This window comes from Microtus pennsylvanicus, chromosome 1, assembly GCF_037038515.1.
Source record: "Microtus pennsylvanicus isolate mMicPen1 chromosome 1, mMicPen1.hap1, whole genome shotgun sequence".
Taxonomy (NCBI): domain Eukaryota; kingdom Metazoa; phylum Chordata; class Mammalia; order Rodentia; family Cricetidae; genus Microtus; species Microtus pennsylvanicus.
Genome location: NC_134579.1, coordinates 52391544 through 52410699, shown reverse-complemented (window position 1 = coordinate 52410699; position 19156 = coordinate 52391544). Strand labels below are relative to the sequence as shown.

The 19156-nt window shown below is 42.0% G+C and overlaps 1 protein-coding gene across 1 annotated transcript; it reads left to right on the top strand.

The window, feature by feature from the left end:
* The first annotated feature begins 17900 nt into the window (after positions 1-17900).
* On the top strand, positions 17901-18872 carry Ccdc54 (coiled-coil domain containing 54). The gene has a single exon (XM_075955240.1). The coding sequence runs from the start codon at positions 17901-17903 to the stop codon at positions 18870-18872; it is 972 nt and encodes a 323-aa protein (XP_075811355.1).
* Positions 18873-19156: the final 284 nt, after the last annotated feature.

The window sequence follows — 19156 nt, the reverse complement described above, 5'->3', positions numbered from 1 at the left end:
TGAAGGGCATCTAGGTTGTTTCCAGGTTCTGGCTATAACAAATAATACTGCTATGAACATAGTTGAACAAATGCTTTTGACATGTGATAGAGCATCTCTTGGGTGGGGTGGGAAGGGGGTAAGGGGAGATGGGGAGAGAAAAGGTAGAAGGGAAGGAGGGGGGACTTGGGGAAATAGGAGGATCGGGATAAAGGAAGGGTGGATAGGGGAGCACGGAACCACAATCCTTAGTTAAGGGACCCACTTTAGGGTGGGCAGGAGAATTGACCCTAGCGGGGCTCCCAGGAGCCCAAGCTGAGGTCCCCAGTTAGTTCCTTGGGCAGCTGAGGATAGGGAACCTGAAATGACCCCATCCTAGCGCAATACTGACGAATATCTTGCATATCATCTTAGAATTTTCATCTGGCGAGGGATGGAGATAGAGACAGAGACCCACACTGGAGCACTGGACTGAGCTCCCAAGGTCCCAATGAGGAGCAGAAGGAGGGAGAACATGAGCAAAGAAGTCGGGACCACGAGGGGTGCACCCACCCACTGAGACAGTGGAGCTGATCTACTGGGAGCTCACCAAGGCCAGCTGGACTATTACCAAAAAAAGCATGGGATAAAACTGAACTCTCTGATCATGACGAACAATGAGGGCTGATGAGACGCCAAGGACAATGGCACACAGTTTTGATCCTACGCAATCTGCTGGCTTGGTGGGAGCCTAGCCAGTCTGGATGTTCACCTTCCTAGATATGGACGGAGGGGGGAGGACCTAGGACTTACCACAGGGCAGGGAACCCTGACTGCTCTTTGGACTGGAGAGAGAGGGGGAGAGGAGTGGGGGGAAGGGGAGAGGGGTGGGAGGAGGGGGAGAAGAGTGGGAGGAGAGGGAGAAGAGTGGGAGGAGGGGGAGGGAAAGGGGAGGCTGGGAGGAGGTGGAAATTTGTTTTTTTTTTCTTTATTCTTCTTTTATCAATAAAAAAATGTTAAAAAAAAAAAAAAGAAATCACACCCAAAAATTCAAAAATCAAGTTCAAATTCAATACTCACATTCAAAAGTCATCAGGTTTTCAAGGCAAGTGCTTTTAACCATTGAGCCATCTCCCTGGCTGGAAAACTAGCTTCAAACTCACACATATCTTGTAAATTGTAATATATATCTAAGATGCTACTGACTACAACCAGGTTGGGGTTTTATGGTTATTGGCTGGCTTCTTTGTTTGTGTGTAAGTATGATTGTTTGTTTGAAACAATGTCTCATAGAACCCAGGCTAACCCTGAATTCAATACAAAGTTAAGGATGACCCTGAACTTCTGATCCTCCTGTCTCCCACTCCAAAGTGCTAGGATTATAGGAATCTACCACTACTCCTAGTTAATGCAGTGCCGGGGACTGAACTCGGAGATTTATGAATGCTAGACAAGCACTCTAGCAGCTGAGCTACAGTAGCCCCAGCCCTCAGACTGTTATTTTTAGCATTATTAAGAAAAGTATCTATCTTTAATTCACTTATGGGCACAATGCTAAACTGCAAGTATCTTGAGTCAGCGAAAAGCAGTATTAGGAGATGTGGGAATTTGTCTGGAGTCAGATTACTGGTACATTTCCAGGAACATACATGTGCCTAAACAAATGATCAGACTCTAATTCCTGGATGATTTTGCTTGCCATGTGATAATTCACAATTAAATAGGTAATATTTAATTTAAAATGATAATAGCCAAATATTGGAGAACAATGAAGTGGGTTTTTTTTAAAAACTTCAAATTAAGAAGCATATAAAATTGGCTTACATTATAAAAGTGGTGTATAACAGAATTTTTGATATCTGGTAAATGGGGGGGATCTTCAACTTTAGAAATCTGGATATTAGTTCTACCTTCAGAAAATAAGGCATGCCTTCTCAGATACTAGAATTGGAAATATGATGTCACTGAGGGCCCTCATATTTCTGAAGATGGCCATGAAACCCAGCAGGTAAGATAGCATGGCTGTTCAGTGAGGGAGACTCGGGGTCACGGGTCATCTTTTCTCCAGCATCTCAGACCCCCGCACATCTGTACACTGCTCTGCCGGGCAGTTCTTCCACTTCCTGTCTTTCAGGGGAATTGATTCCTTCCAGAGAAAATAATGGAGCAGAGCCAGGGCCTTCCATTCCTGAGTCCTGAGCTCTCCACACCGTTTCAGCATGGCAGACTCCAGAGCATCCCACCTGAATTAGAGTAGACACACCCTCCTAACACTGCCTAGGGAGGGACCACCTCCCACACAAAGAAAACAAAGGGAGCCGGGAAAGAGACAGTGAGAACAGAGAGATGAATTGTTCATAAACCTCAGCCCTGGTAGCAAATCGTTGGTCCCACTGGATTCTGGGAAATTTCAGATTATTAGAAAAAGAGAATCACCATAAATGAGTTTAGGTGGCACCTGGCTTTCTTTGAGACTCCATGACCAGGAAAAAAACAACAAAACTATCTACAAGGGAGTTCCTGTGAAGTCAGACCGTCCACTCCAATGTCCATCCTCTCTCCTTCACACCCATGGTTTGTGTCCATTCACTTAAACACAGAGAATTTGGCAAATCCATGGAAATACTGAAGGAATTAAGGGAAGTTATTGAATGCTTGATTTTTCTGGAACACAGGCAGAAGAGTAATTTTTGAGGTAGTCTTTGTCCATTTCTGTCACTTACCTTTTGTCCCACAAGCTCCATTTAGGCTAGTCTGGCAGTGTGATCCAGCTTCCACACTCCCACTCCACCTGCCCCTCTTTGAATGGGGTCAGTTGGTTCCACAGGACTGTGGGAGTGCCACCGAGAGGCCCAGCTGGTAGCTGACTCCTGGCTCACCTTCTTTCTTAGAGCACTATCAACAGTGTTGAAAGGAAACCCCATCACACTGACACATCAAGAAGGAGACCTTAGAGGATCAGCGTCACTGACTGCAATGAAATTAAAAGGAGAAATTTAGGGAAAGGATGCAAGTAAGAGGCGAAAAGAAAAGGGTGAGGTCACCAGGAGCAGATCGGTTTCTACCTGTTAGCCTTTCAAATGTTCTATCTTGGACAGGAAAATGCCGGGTTGCTAAATTCACTGGACTATAAAGACTGTTCTCCTATGTACAGCCCCCAGCACACTGCAGGCATTAATTAAACGTTTATCAAACGCCTGTGGCGGGTCAGGCACTGAACTGCTTCTCAGATATTATTTTCTTGTATAATTCAATCCCTGTTGACAGTTTTGTAAGTACTATCATTCTTATATAAAGAAAAAGTAACAAGACCTAGAAATTTTTGTGAAACAAGTGGAAGCATCCAGGAATGGCAAGTTCTAGTTACTGTCCACTGCACTCTTAAAACCCAAGTAAGGGTAATTGTTTTGTGTTTATGGAAGAAAGTAAAAGAAAACAAGACAATCAAATCTGGATTATGAAGTATCGAAAAATAAAAATTCAGAAGTATAAAGTTGCTGATAACTGTAGGGAATCCCACCAGAGTGAACATATATTAATGAGGGGGCCCTTCTTCTGGTTGTTTGTCTCCTTAATCAGAGAATTTAAGAACAACATTCAAATGGAATCTTATGGATGATTTTATTAGAGTTTAAATAAAAATCCCAGGGACAAACTGTAAATCTTGGCAGCTGCTTAAAGAAGTAAAACACCTAAGAGAAAAAGTCATGCCATTTGAGATACACTGACATGGAGGTCAGCCACATAGTTGACAAGCAACCACATGGCGGGGAGACTTTAAGGAAAGAGGATGGCCCAAAGTATGGCAAAGCACATACAGAGAGAAAAGAGAGATAGGAAGGCCTCACTGTTCTGAGTAATTCAGAAGAACAGACAGACATACAGAGCTGCCTGACTACAGACGTTCGAGGGATTGTATTAGGGCTGGGAATTCTGGGAAAGGGATAATTATTTTTCCTTCCTAGGGAGGTCCCCTAGCCAGGTGATTGACCCAGCCCAACTGGAATGTTAGGTTTCCAGGCATACCAAAGATTCCATCCTCTTGACCCAAAGGAAAGACAGTAGTTTTCCTTTAATAGAAGGAAGATAAGCCATGACTGACTCTGCCACAGACGTGACTCAGCATATGGAGGAGTGGACCCCAAAAGGAATGAGGGAAGGTAGTAGATGCTGTCTCTGATAATAACGAAACTGAAAGAGCATAGAAGAAAAGTCAAAATTAAAAATTACTGAGCTACTTTTCCCACAAAGCCTCTCCTACCCTTCCCATGCTGGGAAATTAGGTTCAGGCCTAGGGTGAAAGCCAGAGGAGCCTCAGGGAAGCAGCCAGCTCCCCATGGCTGTGTAAGGTTCGGGTCTAAGGGTTAACTTAGTTGATTTGCAACCACCGCTGCTAAGTTCTATTCCTACCAAGGGTCTAGATTTTATGATAAAACATCGGTTATATCATGTATTTTGTTTCTTAGTACTTGGCTACTTAGCAATGACATCAGCAAATATAATTTTCCAGTTCTGATTGACCACTACATGGCTATTATAGGAACATTCATCATCTTCCCACATCATCACCAAAGATGCCTACACCACCCTGCAATAGGCATCTCAGTTGCTCTACATCAGAGGCTGGCAAAGAACTCCCAGGTTTGTGCCACTCTCCTGCTTCAGGCTTTTACTAGAAATGAGGCAAAAGACACCATACAAATATGTATTTACAGTCTATAGGTAGGTTGGCAGTTTGCAAGGAAGAGTGAAAAACAAACCGAACAGGGCCCTGAGTTTGTGGTCTACGCTGCCTAGAAGGTTCAGTAGTAGCAGTTCCTGTCCAAATCGTAGCTACTCGGAAGAATTCTTCCACCTGACATTCCCAAACCACTGATATCCATAGGGTTGTCCCTACTTGAGGGCCCACAAATGTGAGCCTGTTTCAGCCTGACTGGCGGTCAGAGAGTTTGAGCTTATTTTTGCTCTTTCAAAGTTGTGAACAACAGGTGTAGCTACACACCCTGACCTGGGGTGTTGTTACTTGATGTTTTGGCCATTAAAATGGCTCATTGAGGTGGATCTGCTGCACCCTGACCAAAGGTCAGAGAACTCAAGCCTACTCCTGCTCTTTCATTTAAAATAGGAGGTTTATTGCTCTTCGAGCAGATGAGGGAGGGGGACTTGGTGGGGGAGGGGGAGGGAAATGGGAGGCGGTTGTGGGGAGGAGGCAGAAATCCTTAATAAATATATAAATTTAAAAAAAAAATTTCAAATTTTCAAAAAAAAAGAAAGAGTAGGAAATAAAGAAGCCAAATTTCAAAAAAAAAGATAAATGTTACTCTAAAAAGGATCAATAGTTATGATCAGAAAGTTAAACTTTAGAAGTGACTTAAAGCCATAGATTAGCATCATTTAATCACTGTACACTGATTAAAATTCATTTAACTTTGTGCCCAATGAGTACAAATATGGTTTGTAAATATATAATAAACATTTTTAAAGAAAAATAAAATAAAATAAAATAGGAGGTTTGACATAGGGAATGGCTGCCTGCAGAATACTTGGTCTAGGGTGTGTCCTGCCCCAAACATCGAATGCTTTTCTCAGGAAATAATGACTTAATATCTCAAGTATTGAAGCAAGTGACTGTTTTGGTTGTCCTTTGTGTCATGTTAAAACAGCCTTTGGCCTTCTTCCCTCCCCATCCCACTTTGTATTGGACTATAAACGTGTATGAAAATTAAACATAGGTGAATTTAGTATTCAGTATTCACTGAGTTGCCCTCCCGGTACTATCCTGTGTCTCTGTGTTTCTTTCATATCTCTGCTCCTCCTACCTAACATTTCTAATCCTCAGTCCCCTATCCTGAAATGTATGAACCTATCATGGCTGAACGGCGACAGAGGTCACCCCAGAAACGATGGTTTACGACAGAGGTCACCCCAGAAATGATGGTTTACGACATCTACTTGGACACCCTACACCCACACCACATCCTAGAACCACAACATCAAAGGCTCCAAACACATTCAGAGCAAACACCCTGGGTCCCAACTAATCCTTGCCTTCCCTTCTAGTGTCAGAATTAACCCTAGGAATAAACTATGGTTCTGTAGATGGTTTAGGAAGCAGGACTGGAAAACATCTAGAAACTACTCTGAAATCACGTGCTAATCTGAGTGTATACAGTTTTCTGGCAAAGCACGCAGAGCTTCACTGGGATTCTCAAAGTTCAAGGTCTTCTGTATGACTAGGTTGTAAGTGATCCCATCACTTTCACAATAATCACAAAAGGCCTGCACAGCTACTTCACGTCTGCTCTAATTCCTAACAACAGGAAGGGAATTTCCAGAGATAAGGTTCTTTTATGGTTTTGTTGGAGGGTATGCATATGTAGACATGTATATATGTGCAGAGGGGAGGGGTATGCATGTGTAGACATGTATATATGTGCAGAGGGGAGGGGTATGCATGTGTAGACATGTATATATGTGCAGAGGGGAGGGGTATGCATGTGTAGACATGTATATATGTGCAGAGGGGAGGGGTATGCATGTGTAGACATGTATGTATGTGCAGAGGGGAGGGGTATGCATGTGTAGACATGTATATATGTGCAGAGGGGAGGGGTATGCTTATGTAGACATGTATATATGTGCAGAGGGAGGGGTATGCATATGTAGACATGTATATATGTGCAGAGGGGAGGGGTATGCATGTGTAGACATGTATATATGTGCAGAGGGAGGGGTATGCATGTGTAGACATGTATATATGTGCAGAGGGGAGGGGTATGCATGTGTAGACATGTATATATGTGTAGAGGGAGAGGTATGCATGTGTAGACATGTATGTATGTGCAGAGGGAGGGGTATGCATGTGTAGACATGTATATATGTGCAGAGGGGAGGGGTATGCATGTGTATACATGTATGTATGTGCAGAGGGGAGGGGTATGCATGTGTATACATGTATGTATGTGCAGAGGGGAGGGGTATGCATGTGTATACATGTATGTATGTGCAGAGGGGAGGGGTATGCATGTGTATACATGTATGTATGTGCAGAGGGGAGGGGTATGCATGTGTAGACATGTATATATGTGCAGAGGGGAGGGGTATGCATATGTAGACATGTATATATGTGCAGAGGGGAGGGATATGCATGTGTAGACATGTATATATGTGCAGAGGGAGGGGTATGCATGTGTAGACATGTATATATGTGCAGAGGGAGGGGTATGCTTATGTAGACATGTATATATGTGCAGAGGGAGGGGTATGCATGTGTACACATGTATATATGTGCAGAGGGGAGGGATATGCTATGTAGACATGTATGTATGTGCAGAGGGAGGGGTATGCATGTGTAGACATGTATATATGTGCAGAGGGGAGGGGTATGCATGTGTAGACATGTATGTATGTGCAGAGGGGAGGGGTATGCATATGTACACATGTATATATGTGCAGAGGTTCCTCTAACACTCTGTTTTTATTTGTTTGAGAAGGAGCCTCACTGAACATACAGCTCACCATATCTTGATCAAGCTAGAAGCCAGTGAGCCCCAGTCATCTTCCTGTCTTGTCTTCTGTCCCATGCCACCCTGCTCAGTACTAGGGTAACTGTCACGGGTGGCTGTGCCAAGCTCTTTGAGTGTGTGCTAAACACGGGTATTCGTACTTGGACAACAATACTCAAATACAAAAAAATACTTGAACAGTATATACCTACTGAGTTTTCTCCCCAGCCCCTATTCCTAACAGTAGAGTTGTTTTAATTGCAACCAAAATGGCAACACATAAAGTTCAATGGAGACTTATTTATTTGAAGATATAAAATGTCCGAGAGTTTCAGTGTATGGTTTTACTATGTATCATGAAAGAGAAGCTTGGGCCCTTCACTAGAATGAGTTGTTATTAACTGTTAACACAAGTTACAGTGAGCGCTATGGCTATCGATACCCAAATTTGAAGCTGAAAAGTTATTGAAATATGTTTAATAGAACTGCCTTGTTGATCTACATTTCTGTTATATGATGCTAAAAGTACTTCAAGACTATCAGCCGGGCGGTGGTGGCGCACGCCTTTAATCCCAGCACTCGGGAGGCAGAGGCAGGCGGATCTCTGTGAGTTCGAGACCAGCCTGGGCTACAAGAGCTAGTTCCAGGACAGGCTCCAAAACCACAGAGAAACCCTGTCTCGAAAAACAAAAAACAACAACAAAAAAAAGACTATCAGTAAGCAGTTCAAATTTCCAAGATGAGATAGACCCAAAAAATAAAAATTCTCAATCTTAGAATTAGGCATCTGCAAACAGTTTTTTATATTCTAGTTGGCTTTTGGCGTGCTAGAAACATCTGCAGTGGCAATACACATTTTCAAGAAGGGAGATTTCAATAAATATTCAAAACAGTGAATAAATACTTCCTCTCTTGGGTCTCAGTTGTTAAAAAACCTCCATTGAAACCTAAGGGGGAAAAAGAGGAACAGGCTTCACTTTATTATTGCCTTTGGGTGCTGCTTATTTTGTATGTAATCAGAGTTAAGGAGAAAGAAAACATTTCAAAAGCTAAACAGGTCTTTGTTATCTAAACCCATGCAGGAGCAAAAATGCAGCTAGCTTTAAACAAAGAAAGGAAATCATTCTAATATTGAACTACTGAGGAAAAACACCTCAGAAACAGAGCATGCTGCTGGTTCATAGTTCCTAAAGAAGGTAAGGTATGAACTCAGAAATTAGATGGGATAAGCATTTTAAAGATGATCCTTATGAGTCTTCCCCCCACCCCATCTCTGCCCATGCATTTCGGCTGCTCATTGTAGGGACAAAATATAATGGAAAATAATGTGCCCAGAACAGAGAGGATATGACTAACAGAACAGAACTAGCATCTAGCGAAGAACACTTGTTTACTTTACAGAGATGCTGGTACCAATTCTTCTGGAAATAAAATGCCATAATAATAGCTATTTTTCAGGGTGGGAACGCTCAAGAAAAAAAAACACATCACAATATTTCACATTATAGTCTTTCAAATTTTAGAATATAAAAGAAGCTGGACTCTGTAGTCCAACATACTATAAAACATCATAAATGACAGCTCATTACAGTTTCTCTTAAATTAGGAGAACATGCCCAGATAAAGAATTCCATATTATTTATAATTAAGAAAGGGAAAGTTGTCTAATTTCTCTACTTCATGATTTCTGGGTTTGTTTACAGTCTCCGATGTGATCTATGTGATTACGACTTGTTCTGCATCTTTCTTCTTTTTTGATACGGTACAATCAAGAAATGAGACAGAAAGGTGACACGGTGCTGTGTTCATCAAATAATGTTTTCCCCTAAATGTCTGCTAAATGATTAAAAACCAGGGAAACCAGAGTGTTTAGCTAATGGGTGCACTGCATTTACTCACCGGTTCCTCTGACGGGGAGGTGAGCGGTTAAGCCAAACACAGCTCTTTCGTTTTCTCGCCCCCTTTCCAGCCATTTATTTTTATGACTACATCAATTCTGCACATCAGGACTTAGAGAGCACTGCAAGAGGAGTGCCAATCATAAGATAAAGGGAGCAGAGGTGTAAAGGTAATATTTGAAAAGGGAAGCCAAGAGATGAAGTTGAGAATTACAGAAACCAAGCAACCTCATATAATATATAACCAGGGAAAGCCAAGCATAACAAAAGAATGGGGAAAAGGTAACGGGGGTGGGGGAGAGATTACATAAAAATACTAATATGCCCCAGAGTCTGGAACTAAACGGTGATCAGTATGTTTAGATGAAGTAGAAAGGGTTCATTTTAAATTTGGAGTTCATAATACAAGATGACATAAATAAAGAGATAAGTACTTGAGTACCTAAGCAGGGGACAGATGAATTCCCCCACAGTCCTACAGGGGCAGGGAGAATACACTGATTGCTTGTGTTTCTCTGGAGGCCTTAATATGCTGTACAAGGGGAGTAAATGCCGTACCGTAGGCACCTCTAGAGTCTGTGTCATTAACCTGATACCATCATCACTGACTCTGCTTCTTACTTATGCCGTAACTGTTTCCAGATACATAATTACCTTCATCTCCCTAGTCCCCGTTTACCTCTTCTGCCACTTAACTGCTTCTGGCCTTTGGGGAAGCCACTAATGAATCCCTCTGCTGAGTTCGTTTAATGACATTGGAGGGATCGAGAAAAGTTATCCCTTTTATAGGGCCAGCAACGTATTTCCTACCATTCATAGAAACCGGCCTAGGAAGCACCCAGGGAGTTCTTTGACAGTCATCCACGGGTCTATTTCTTTAGTCATTCATCAGATGAAGACTGTAAAGTACCATATTAGGCAGCTTTGCATCACTTCGACTAAATATCTGGCAAACACAATGTTTAAGGGGAAAACATTTATCTGCACTCATGGCTTCAAAAACCTCAACATAAAAGGTCAACTTGATATTGGTTTGGACCTGAGATCAAACAGAATATTGTGGTGGTGTATGGTGGAGGAGGCTGCTTGCCTCATGCTACTGAGAAAGCAGAAAGAAAAACAGAGGAAGAGACCTCAAATCAGATGATACCTCCAATCAAACTGCCTTTGACAGTTTCCACCACTTCCCAATAATCCATGTGATTATAAACCTATCGATGGAGCCCGGAAAGATGGCCCAGCAGCAGCAAGTACTTGCTGCTCTTACTAGGACACAGGTTCAATTCCCAGTACCGGCATGATGTCTCAACCTTCTAAAACTCGAGTTCCAACTGGCTTCCCATTGTTAGGAATATTTCGGGAGATCACTTAAGTACCCTGGGGAGTAGTCCTGAGCCCATTCCCAGGGAGGGGTCAGGATCTGGCCTGCTGAGATTTGGAGTTCAGACCAGGCCTGGGGGCTGGGATAGGTGCTAGGAACTGGGGCCTACGCTCCCAACTTGACACCCATGGCTGTTGCGCATACATGGTGCATACATATGAAGATGAATAAATAAATAATTTAAAACAATAAAATAACTATTGATGATTTAATCCACTGATTTGATCAGAGTCCTCATAATCCTGTCATTTTCCGTAATTCCATCAGAAGTCAACCAACCCTTTAACACAGGTTTTTTTATGAGGACATTTCATATCCAAAGCACTATAAGCAGAAACCATGTGTTGGGTTTTGTGACACCAAGGCACTGTAGGGGTGAAAGCATCTGTTAGGGACTGCCAAGAAATAACAAGCTAATATGTAAATACGTAACAGGTAGATACTCAGCCAGTTAGGAGCACTGGAAAGACAAGAAAATCTCCACAGGAAGCATCACAGAGGGCTGGATGGTTCACAGAAGATGTGTGGAACTTTGCCAGGGTACTAAATAGAAGTAAACGTTCCGGAAAGAGTCCATACAATCTGAGCACCAGGGAGAAGGTAAACTATTATCACCAATTGTGTGTGTATCCATCTGTGTGTATGTCTGTGGCTGACACTGAACCAGAGGGCTAGTGTGTTCTAAGTAAGTGTGCTACGGCTGGCCCTCATTCTCAACCTTCACTCTCAAATATCAGGTGAAGGACAGTCACTCTTGTACCGTTTTGCTAAATGTGTGGCTTCTGGCTTCAGAGGATTTCATGGCACCCTCAGTGACATTTATTTCCCCATCTGTCACTCTGGTCAGGTTGCTCTACCGGTTTTGCTGGGTTCCAGTGCTCCCTCCTGTGGACTCCAATCAGTCAGCTGACCTACAAACTTCACATCTCTTCTTTTCCGATCTGATTTCTTCCCTAGTCTCTAATTGTTTTTCAAAGCTAAAATGAAAAAAAAAAAAGAAGATGATGATGATTTCACCTTCAGACCATTCATAGAACCTTGACTTGTATAAACATCAGATTTAAGCTCCTTGGTTAATTTTCTAATTCCCTAGGGTTAGCTCCCCTGATCATGTGAAAGAACTTCCTGAAGGAGGGAGCAGGCTCTTGTAAATCTGGCCACATAATTTCACAGGCAAAATAAAAGACCTAATAAATTTTCCTAGTTGTAACCACTAAGGCCACTTTAATAATAGGTTACTATAGGTGTTCCCGGAAGTCTCCCGGTAATGCCCAGTTGCTAGTAAAAGCCTTTAACTACCGCCTTCCCTCTTACATGTTCAAAGAAGGCTAATGAGGGTGAATATATTTTATATGCACAATCTTGACTCTGCCATAATTAAGTTTTAACCATTAAACCCAATTACACCGTGTCTGAGAATAAATGTTATTTATTATTAGAAACATCTCTCTGGAGGTTATCTCACACCAGCTGACCATGTTCAGTAAGAAGCCCTGTGTCTGAAGAGGCGGGCTGCTGGTTTGTCTGCCTGCTAAGGTCCTTCTTATCAAAGTACTGCATCCACTTGCTGCAGTGAGTGAGAGCCACCGCTCTCTGTCACAGTCATATTGAGAGAGAATGAAAGGCAAAACTGGAGACCAAAAGAGTTACCTGGGCCAAAGTTTCAAACCTTTGACCATTTTCTCCTTCCATTTGGAGGAAGGAAAGTGAGAAGATGCCAACTGTGTGTGTGTGGAAGGGGGGTAACCCTTTCGTTGACTACTCGAACTTCCAAGTCTATAAAATAGATACAACTATTGTCCCTTTTTACACACTTAACAGAGGAAGGCAGTCACTTGTCTATGAGTATAGTTAGCAATGGATGGCCTTGAATCCAATGGGATTCCAACTGTTCTGGCTCCAAACACCGTTCCTGTGAAAATCAAACTCTTATCACATACTTCTGCTCAGAAAGTCTCCCATTAGGCTAAACGCAGCTTCATTCTGAAATGCCAGTGTGTCCCCGGCAGGAACTCTGAGAAAGGAGGATGGATCGTACCCCTTTCCCACACACCTGTTGGCCGCTCCAGCTTCTCTAAGTCCGCATAGTGAGGACCCCCTGGGACAACCTCTTGCTGCCTAACAAGCCTCAAATCTGGGCTCCCTTCAGGATCACTAATATGTATCAACTACAGCTAGACATGTTTGTATGAAACCTGCAAGACTAATGTCTCAAAAAGTAATCAGAATCCATGAATAATTGTTAAAAATTTGATACGTTGGATTTGATTTGTCAGTATTTTATTTAGTATTTTTTGCATCAATGTTCATGAGTGAGATTGGTCTGTAATTCTCTTTCTTAGTAATGTCTTTCTGTGGTTTGGGTAACAGGGTTATTGTAGCCTCATAAAAAGAGTTTGGCAATGTTCCTTCTGTTTCTATTATGTGGAATAATTTGAAAAGTATTGGTATTAGTTCTTCTTTGAAAATCTTGTAGAATTCTGAGCTGAGTCCTTCTGGTCCTAGGCTTTTTTTTTTTTTTTTTTTTTTGGTTGGGACACTTTTGATGACTGTTTCTATTTCTTCAACAGTTATAGGTCTATTTAATTTGCTTATCTGGTCTTGATTTAGTTTTGGTAAGTGATATTTATCCAGAAAGTTGTCCATTTCCTTTAAGTGTTCCAATTTTGTGGAGTACAGGTTTTTGAAATATGACCTGATGATTCTGTGTATTTCCTTCGTGTCTGTTGTTATGCCCCCCTTTTCATTTCTGATTTTGTTAATTTGGATATTCTTTCTTTGCCTTTTGGTTAGTTTGGATAAACCTTTGTCTATTTTGTTGATTTTCTCAAAGAACCAACTCCTCAAGACCCAGTGACACCACTTTTGAGTATATATCCAAAGGATGCTCAATTGTACCACTAGGACATGCTCTCCTATGTTCTTAGCAGCACTGTTTGTCATAGCCAGAACCTGGAAACAACCTAAGTGCCCCTTGATCAAAGAATGGATAAAAAAAAAGTGGTACATTTACACAATGGAGTACTACACAGCAAGAAAAAAATAACGACATCTTAATATTTGCAGGAAAATGGATGGAGCTAGAAAACATCATTTTGAGTGAGCTAACCCAGACACAGAAAGACAATTATCACATGTACTCACTCATAAATGGTTTTTAAACATAAAGCAAAGAAAACCAGCCCACAAATCACAATCCCAGAGAACCTAGACAACAATGAGAACACTAAGAGAGACATACATAGATCTAATCTACATGGGAAGTAGAAAAAAACAAGATCTCCTGAGTAAATTGGGAGCATGGGGACCTTGGGAGAGGGTTGAAGGGGAGGGGAGAGGTGGGGGGGGAGCAGAGAAAAATGTAGAGCTCAATAAAAATCAATAAAGAAAATTTGATACCTTTCCAGTGTTCTACCATTAACTTAGCTCATTTTACTTATGTGTTAGAACTAATGCAACTTCTAAAATCTTGAAAATTTCTGCTTCAAACAGCTTTGGTTAATATCTAGCTAAAGCTTTAGTGTTCTTATATTGTTAAGTAAATAAGATTTTAGTAAAAGTAGTTTTTTTAATAGGGTGATTTAAAAAAGAAATGTCTATCTCCTCCTGAGTTGTGACAAATGTGTACATTTTTATCATAACTGTGTGGCAATAGAGAGCAAACACGTGATCTGTAGAACCAGAATGCAAAGATGTGAAGTGTGACGGCCCACTTCTCAGTAGCACCACTTCGTGGGGACGTATTCAAACTTTACATAAATAGGAAATATTCGTAACCATGTGATATGGTTGGTTGATGTTGTAGAATCACCTAGGACACAAACCTGTAGGGGTGTCTGGAAGTTTTTAGTTTGGAATGATACAAGTGGGGGAACCCCACTTTAAATGTGGTTGGGACCATCCCTTGGGCTGCAGTTCTGTATAGAATGAGAAGCAGAAAGCAAGCTCAGTCCCGTGTTAAGCTGAGCACCGTATTTACATCTCTCTGTTTTCTGGGTGCTGATGCATGCTGATGCCTCATGAATCTGTAGCCATGCCTTCTGCACTATGGTGATCTGACCCTCAAACTCTGGCCAAAATAATCCTTCCCGCCTTACATCCCTTTTGTCGGGGGTTTTGTGACAGAAACAAGGAATACATATGCTGTGTCTGGGAGACACTGAGACTAGGCTGATACTTGCAGGAGTAGTGACTACCAGCAATCACCCCAGTGTGGGAATTTCTGAAATATTCAAGTGCATTATCTACCAATCTCCTCCAAACCTATTCAATATTAATGAGAATAAATTTGACAATTAATGAAGATATATATCACAATTCAGAGATATCTAATTAAACATTCACCGCTTCAGTATTACAGCTTTCACTTAGTACTCTGAGCCCACGGTTTGTTTGTTTCCTCTCCGGTCTCAGATGTTTGTATTGGCTCTAGAAATCTTCACCGGTCCTGAGCGCTGCTCCTGTGAACATTGGTGGATACAACGGTCTTGGCCAAAGTAAATAGGACCATTCTGACCCTAATCTTTCTGGCTTCGGGCCCCATGCCCATCATAGCCTGTTTCCTGGAGAACATTTTCTTTTCCCAGCAAGAGTCTGGAAAGGTGACTAGCCATTTTAGAAAGAGCCAAGCAGCAATTCAGACACAGAGTGAGGCAAAACCCCAGGCGCTGTCAGGGAGCCAACATTCTTAAACCACTTTTGGCTAAGTTCAGAGTTTATACCAAAACCTGTGCCAAGATTGACCCTGCAATTGGGCAAAAAAAGGAGAAATAGTGACTTAGTAGCTGGTTATAACTGACGTTAACTTTCATCAATTCCCTCAGAGAGATAGGATTGCTCCTCCAGACTTATAAGTATTAGGTGGCACAGCACTTTGATGCCAATATTCAGACGTATATGTTCCAAGAATAAGACTTTTATCTCAATGCATCATAGAGACAAAATATTATTTAGTATTCTGAAAGATGGGTTTCCAAGACTGTTTTTGCCCTCAGAGGCAACAGTTCTCCAAGTGTGGCAGATGGTGATCCTCGAGAGCAGAGATGTGTTAAGGTAACGCTAAGGCATCACCTGCCTTCGTGATGCACACTGCAAACACCGTGGGGGATCAAGCTGGTTGTCCCTCAGGACGTACCAAGGCTGTAAAATCAGAAAGGACCAAGAATGAACGCATACTGTAGCAAAACCCAAGTAAGGGGGGGGGAGCAAATTCACTCACACACACAAAAAAATCTTTTGATGAAGCAGTCATGTTTTTTTTTTTTTAAAAAAAAAGCTTTTGGAATTTCAACCCTTTATATTGTACACAGTGTGGAAGTAAAGAAGATGATGTGTTCTGCTGCTTCCCAATGTCTGATGGTTGTCTAGAGAAAATTCCGCTTTCAGACCAAACTAGCCTCTTGTCTCAGGAAATGCCATTTATCTGAGCATATGACTGGCAACAAATTACGGTATCTATAGTCTGGGGCATTTGGTAATCCATGTTTACTAAAAATGAATATAAGAAACCTATTGGTTCAAAGAAAAAAGCAAACTTGATAAGTTCTAAGCTTTTAAGCTAAAGTTATAACTTAGGAAGATTTGCATTTACAACGATATTTCACAATCCTAAAGGGCTGTCCTAGTGAAACTAGTGCCATTAGTGAAGGTGGCGTGTGTATGGGTGTGTGGGTGTGTGTGTGCGAGCGCATGCGCGCGCATGTGTGTGGTGTACAAGAGAGAGAAACATGCACACAAACAGAAGCAAGAGGAAGCCACTGAGTATCTCCTCCATCCTCTCTAACTCTCGGCTTATTCCCTTGGGGCAGGGTCTCTTCTCTCACTGTTGTGAAAGTTCCGTGTTTTGGCTGGCTGGCTCCAAGCTCTCAGGATCCACCCGTCTCTGTTTCCTCAACCTGGAGATACCACATGATTATTTCTGGCTTTTTCACATGGGTTCTGGGGAATTGAACCATGCTGAGTGCGTGGGGGAAACTACTCCTACAGTTGACCTCAGGGCTTGCACAGAAAGCATGCCTATCCACCAAGCCATCTACCTAGCCCCATGACATTTTGCTATCATATAATAAAAAGAAAGAAGCAAGAATAATGTTGCCAATTATCTATGAAAGACTGTTATAATTTTCAAACATCAGATCCCTACAGAGCCACCCTTCCTTCCTACATTTCAACCAAAACAGCGCCTCACAAAAGTAGAAACATATATAAGAATTTAAGTTTCTCCTGTTAATCTTGGAATTTAATTTGATTACTTTGCTTTGGTTTGGGGGAGGTGTGTTTGTTTAATCCTGGCTGTCCTGTAACATGATATGTAGATTGTAGACTTGCCACAAACTTACAGAGATCCTTCCGTCTCTGCCTCTTGAGTGTATGCCACCATGTTTGGCCTAATCTAGGTATTTTAAACACAACACATATGTAAATCAATAAGCCATTTTTTAATATTTTTTTCTGAAGAAATTAGATTTAGGGATAAGGAGATAGGACGGTTGTTCGGAATTCACAGAGGCCTGAATTCCCAGGACCACATAAATTAGGTAGATGTCACCAGTGTGACGTGGTAGGTGGTGGCAGGAAGATCAGAAGTATAAGTTATGTAGTATAAGACCAGATTGGGACAGGTGAAACCCTGTCTTAAAAAGAAAAAAAAAGTATTTTCCATAAAATATATGTAATTTATGTCACATGTAATGAGTTTTTTATTTAAACTAAGAAAGATCTTAAGACTTCCTTTGTTGATCTATAATATGAACTACAAATAAGTGTAACTCACATAAACAAAACCTCTGTAGTCCTCTATCATTTTTACAAGTGAAAGATACCCATCCTGTGACAAAAATGTGGACACCCGCTGTGCTGCACATGTCTGTGTTCTAGGCCAGCAGCCATTGTGACATCAGCATCAGATGAGGGCCACAGGAAGGCTCACATGTCATGGACTGTTAGTTCAGTTAGGCTGCCTTGGAAGAGGCAGCCCACCCAACCCTGCCTGTTGCTGCCTTTGCTGTTCTCCATGGCTATTCAATGATGTGACCAGGAAAGATCGCCGACAAATAGGAAGAAAAAGGCCATCCCACAGCAAAAAAGCAAAATCATTTCTTCTTTTGATTCCTGCCATGCTTCCCATCGCTTTGTGTCTTGTATCTCAGTGAAAAAAATATGTACCGACTTCACACCCAAAGAGTAGAAGCTGCTGCTGGACGTGTGTGGACTCACAGTCTCCGTAAGATTAGGCGCTCTCTTAAAAGTGCTTACCAGAAATGTAAGAGCCAGCACTCAACCAGCCTCCCAACAACAGCTCCTTATGACTGTGACCAAGATGCTCTCGGTTTGAATGAAGAAATGAATCTAACAGCAATGCTCCAAGACATTAAAAAAGGACAAATGGAACTCCTCAGTCAAATGACCGACATTGTCAGTGCAATATCAAGTATCCAGGAAAAGATTGACCATTATCAGAAGCAGATGGAAGCCCTAGAAACCAGAATAAGCATCAGTGAAGACAGACAAATCGCAGCCACCAAAGACATCGTCTCCATGAGAGAAGACATCGACTCTCTAAAGAAGAAGGTGATGGAGCTGGAAAGCCAGAATTCTTACTCCAGCATCCGCTGCCTAGAGGTTCTTGAGGGACAAAAGGGTAAAGAAATTGTGCAGCTGTTCCATAAGCTCCTACAACCAGAAACCTCAAAGGACCTAGACATCGAAATCTCTTCTGCAGAATCAGGGAGGGTGTCCAGTTATCCAGAGCCCACCAGCCAGATTAGGGAAAAAACAATGTCTCCTCAAATTGAAACTCCGAAGAAAAATAACAGCCTCCAAACTGCAGCCGTGAGTTGTAAAAAGGTAAGGCCAAATATTTATATTTACCCTGACTTCAGTACATGGATCAAGCTCACTTTTGTTCATGGAGGAAAATGGAGGTTTTTCCTCAGTGCCACCAAGTTAGAGGAATTCGTGCAGTGGCTTCTGTCTAGGCCAACCATCCTTCCTGAGGAACCACAAATCATATCCCGGAGAGACTGTGCCTTCACTGGAGCCATTGAGAACTTGGCCACAATCTGTCTCTCTCTCTTCAACTATATTTACTGCCTTTTTGGTTCCTCGAAACAGGAAATAACTCGTCTTTAGAGTTGTTTTCTGCTTGGCTTGGTGCAAAATAAATGTAGCCCATTTGCTTGCAATGGTCGTGTGCGTTTGTGCTGTCTGTGGAGGCCAGCTTGCTGGCTGTGTGTGTGCGCATTATCACAAAGTTCCTGCACAACCGCCGTTAAATTCCTTCAGCTCATTGGCCTATTGCAATCCACTTCCCGCCAATGTTCTTGTCCTCTCCAGAGCACTTCCCGAGGACTCATCTTGTGTCTGCTTTCATAAATACTTAGAAGCAACAGTGGAAGGGTCGGAGAAAATGTGTA

Excerpts from the sequence above, each read along its gene's own strand:
- Ccdc54 (XM_075955240.1), top strand. The coding sequence starts at position 17,901 with ATGTACCGACTTCACACCCAAAGAGTAGAAGCTGCTGCTGGACGTGTG.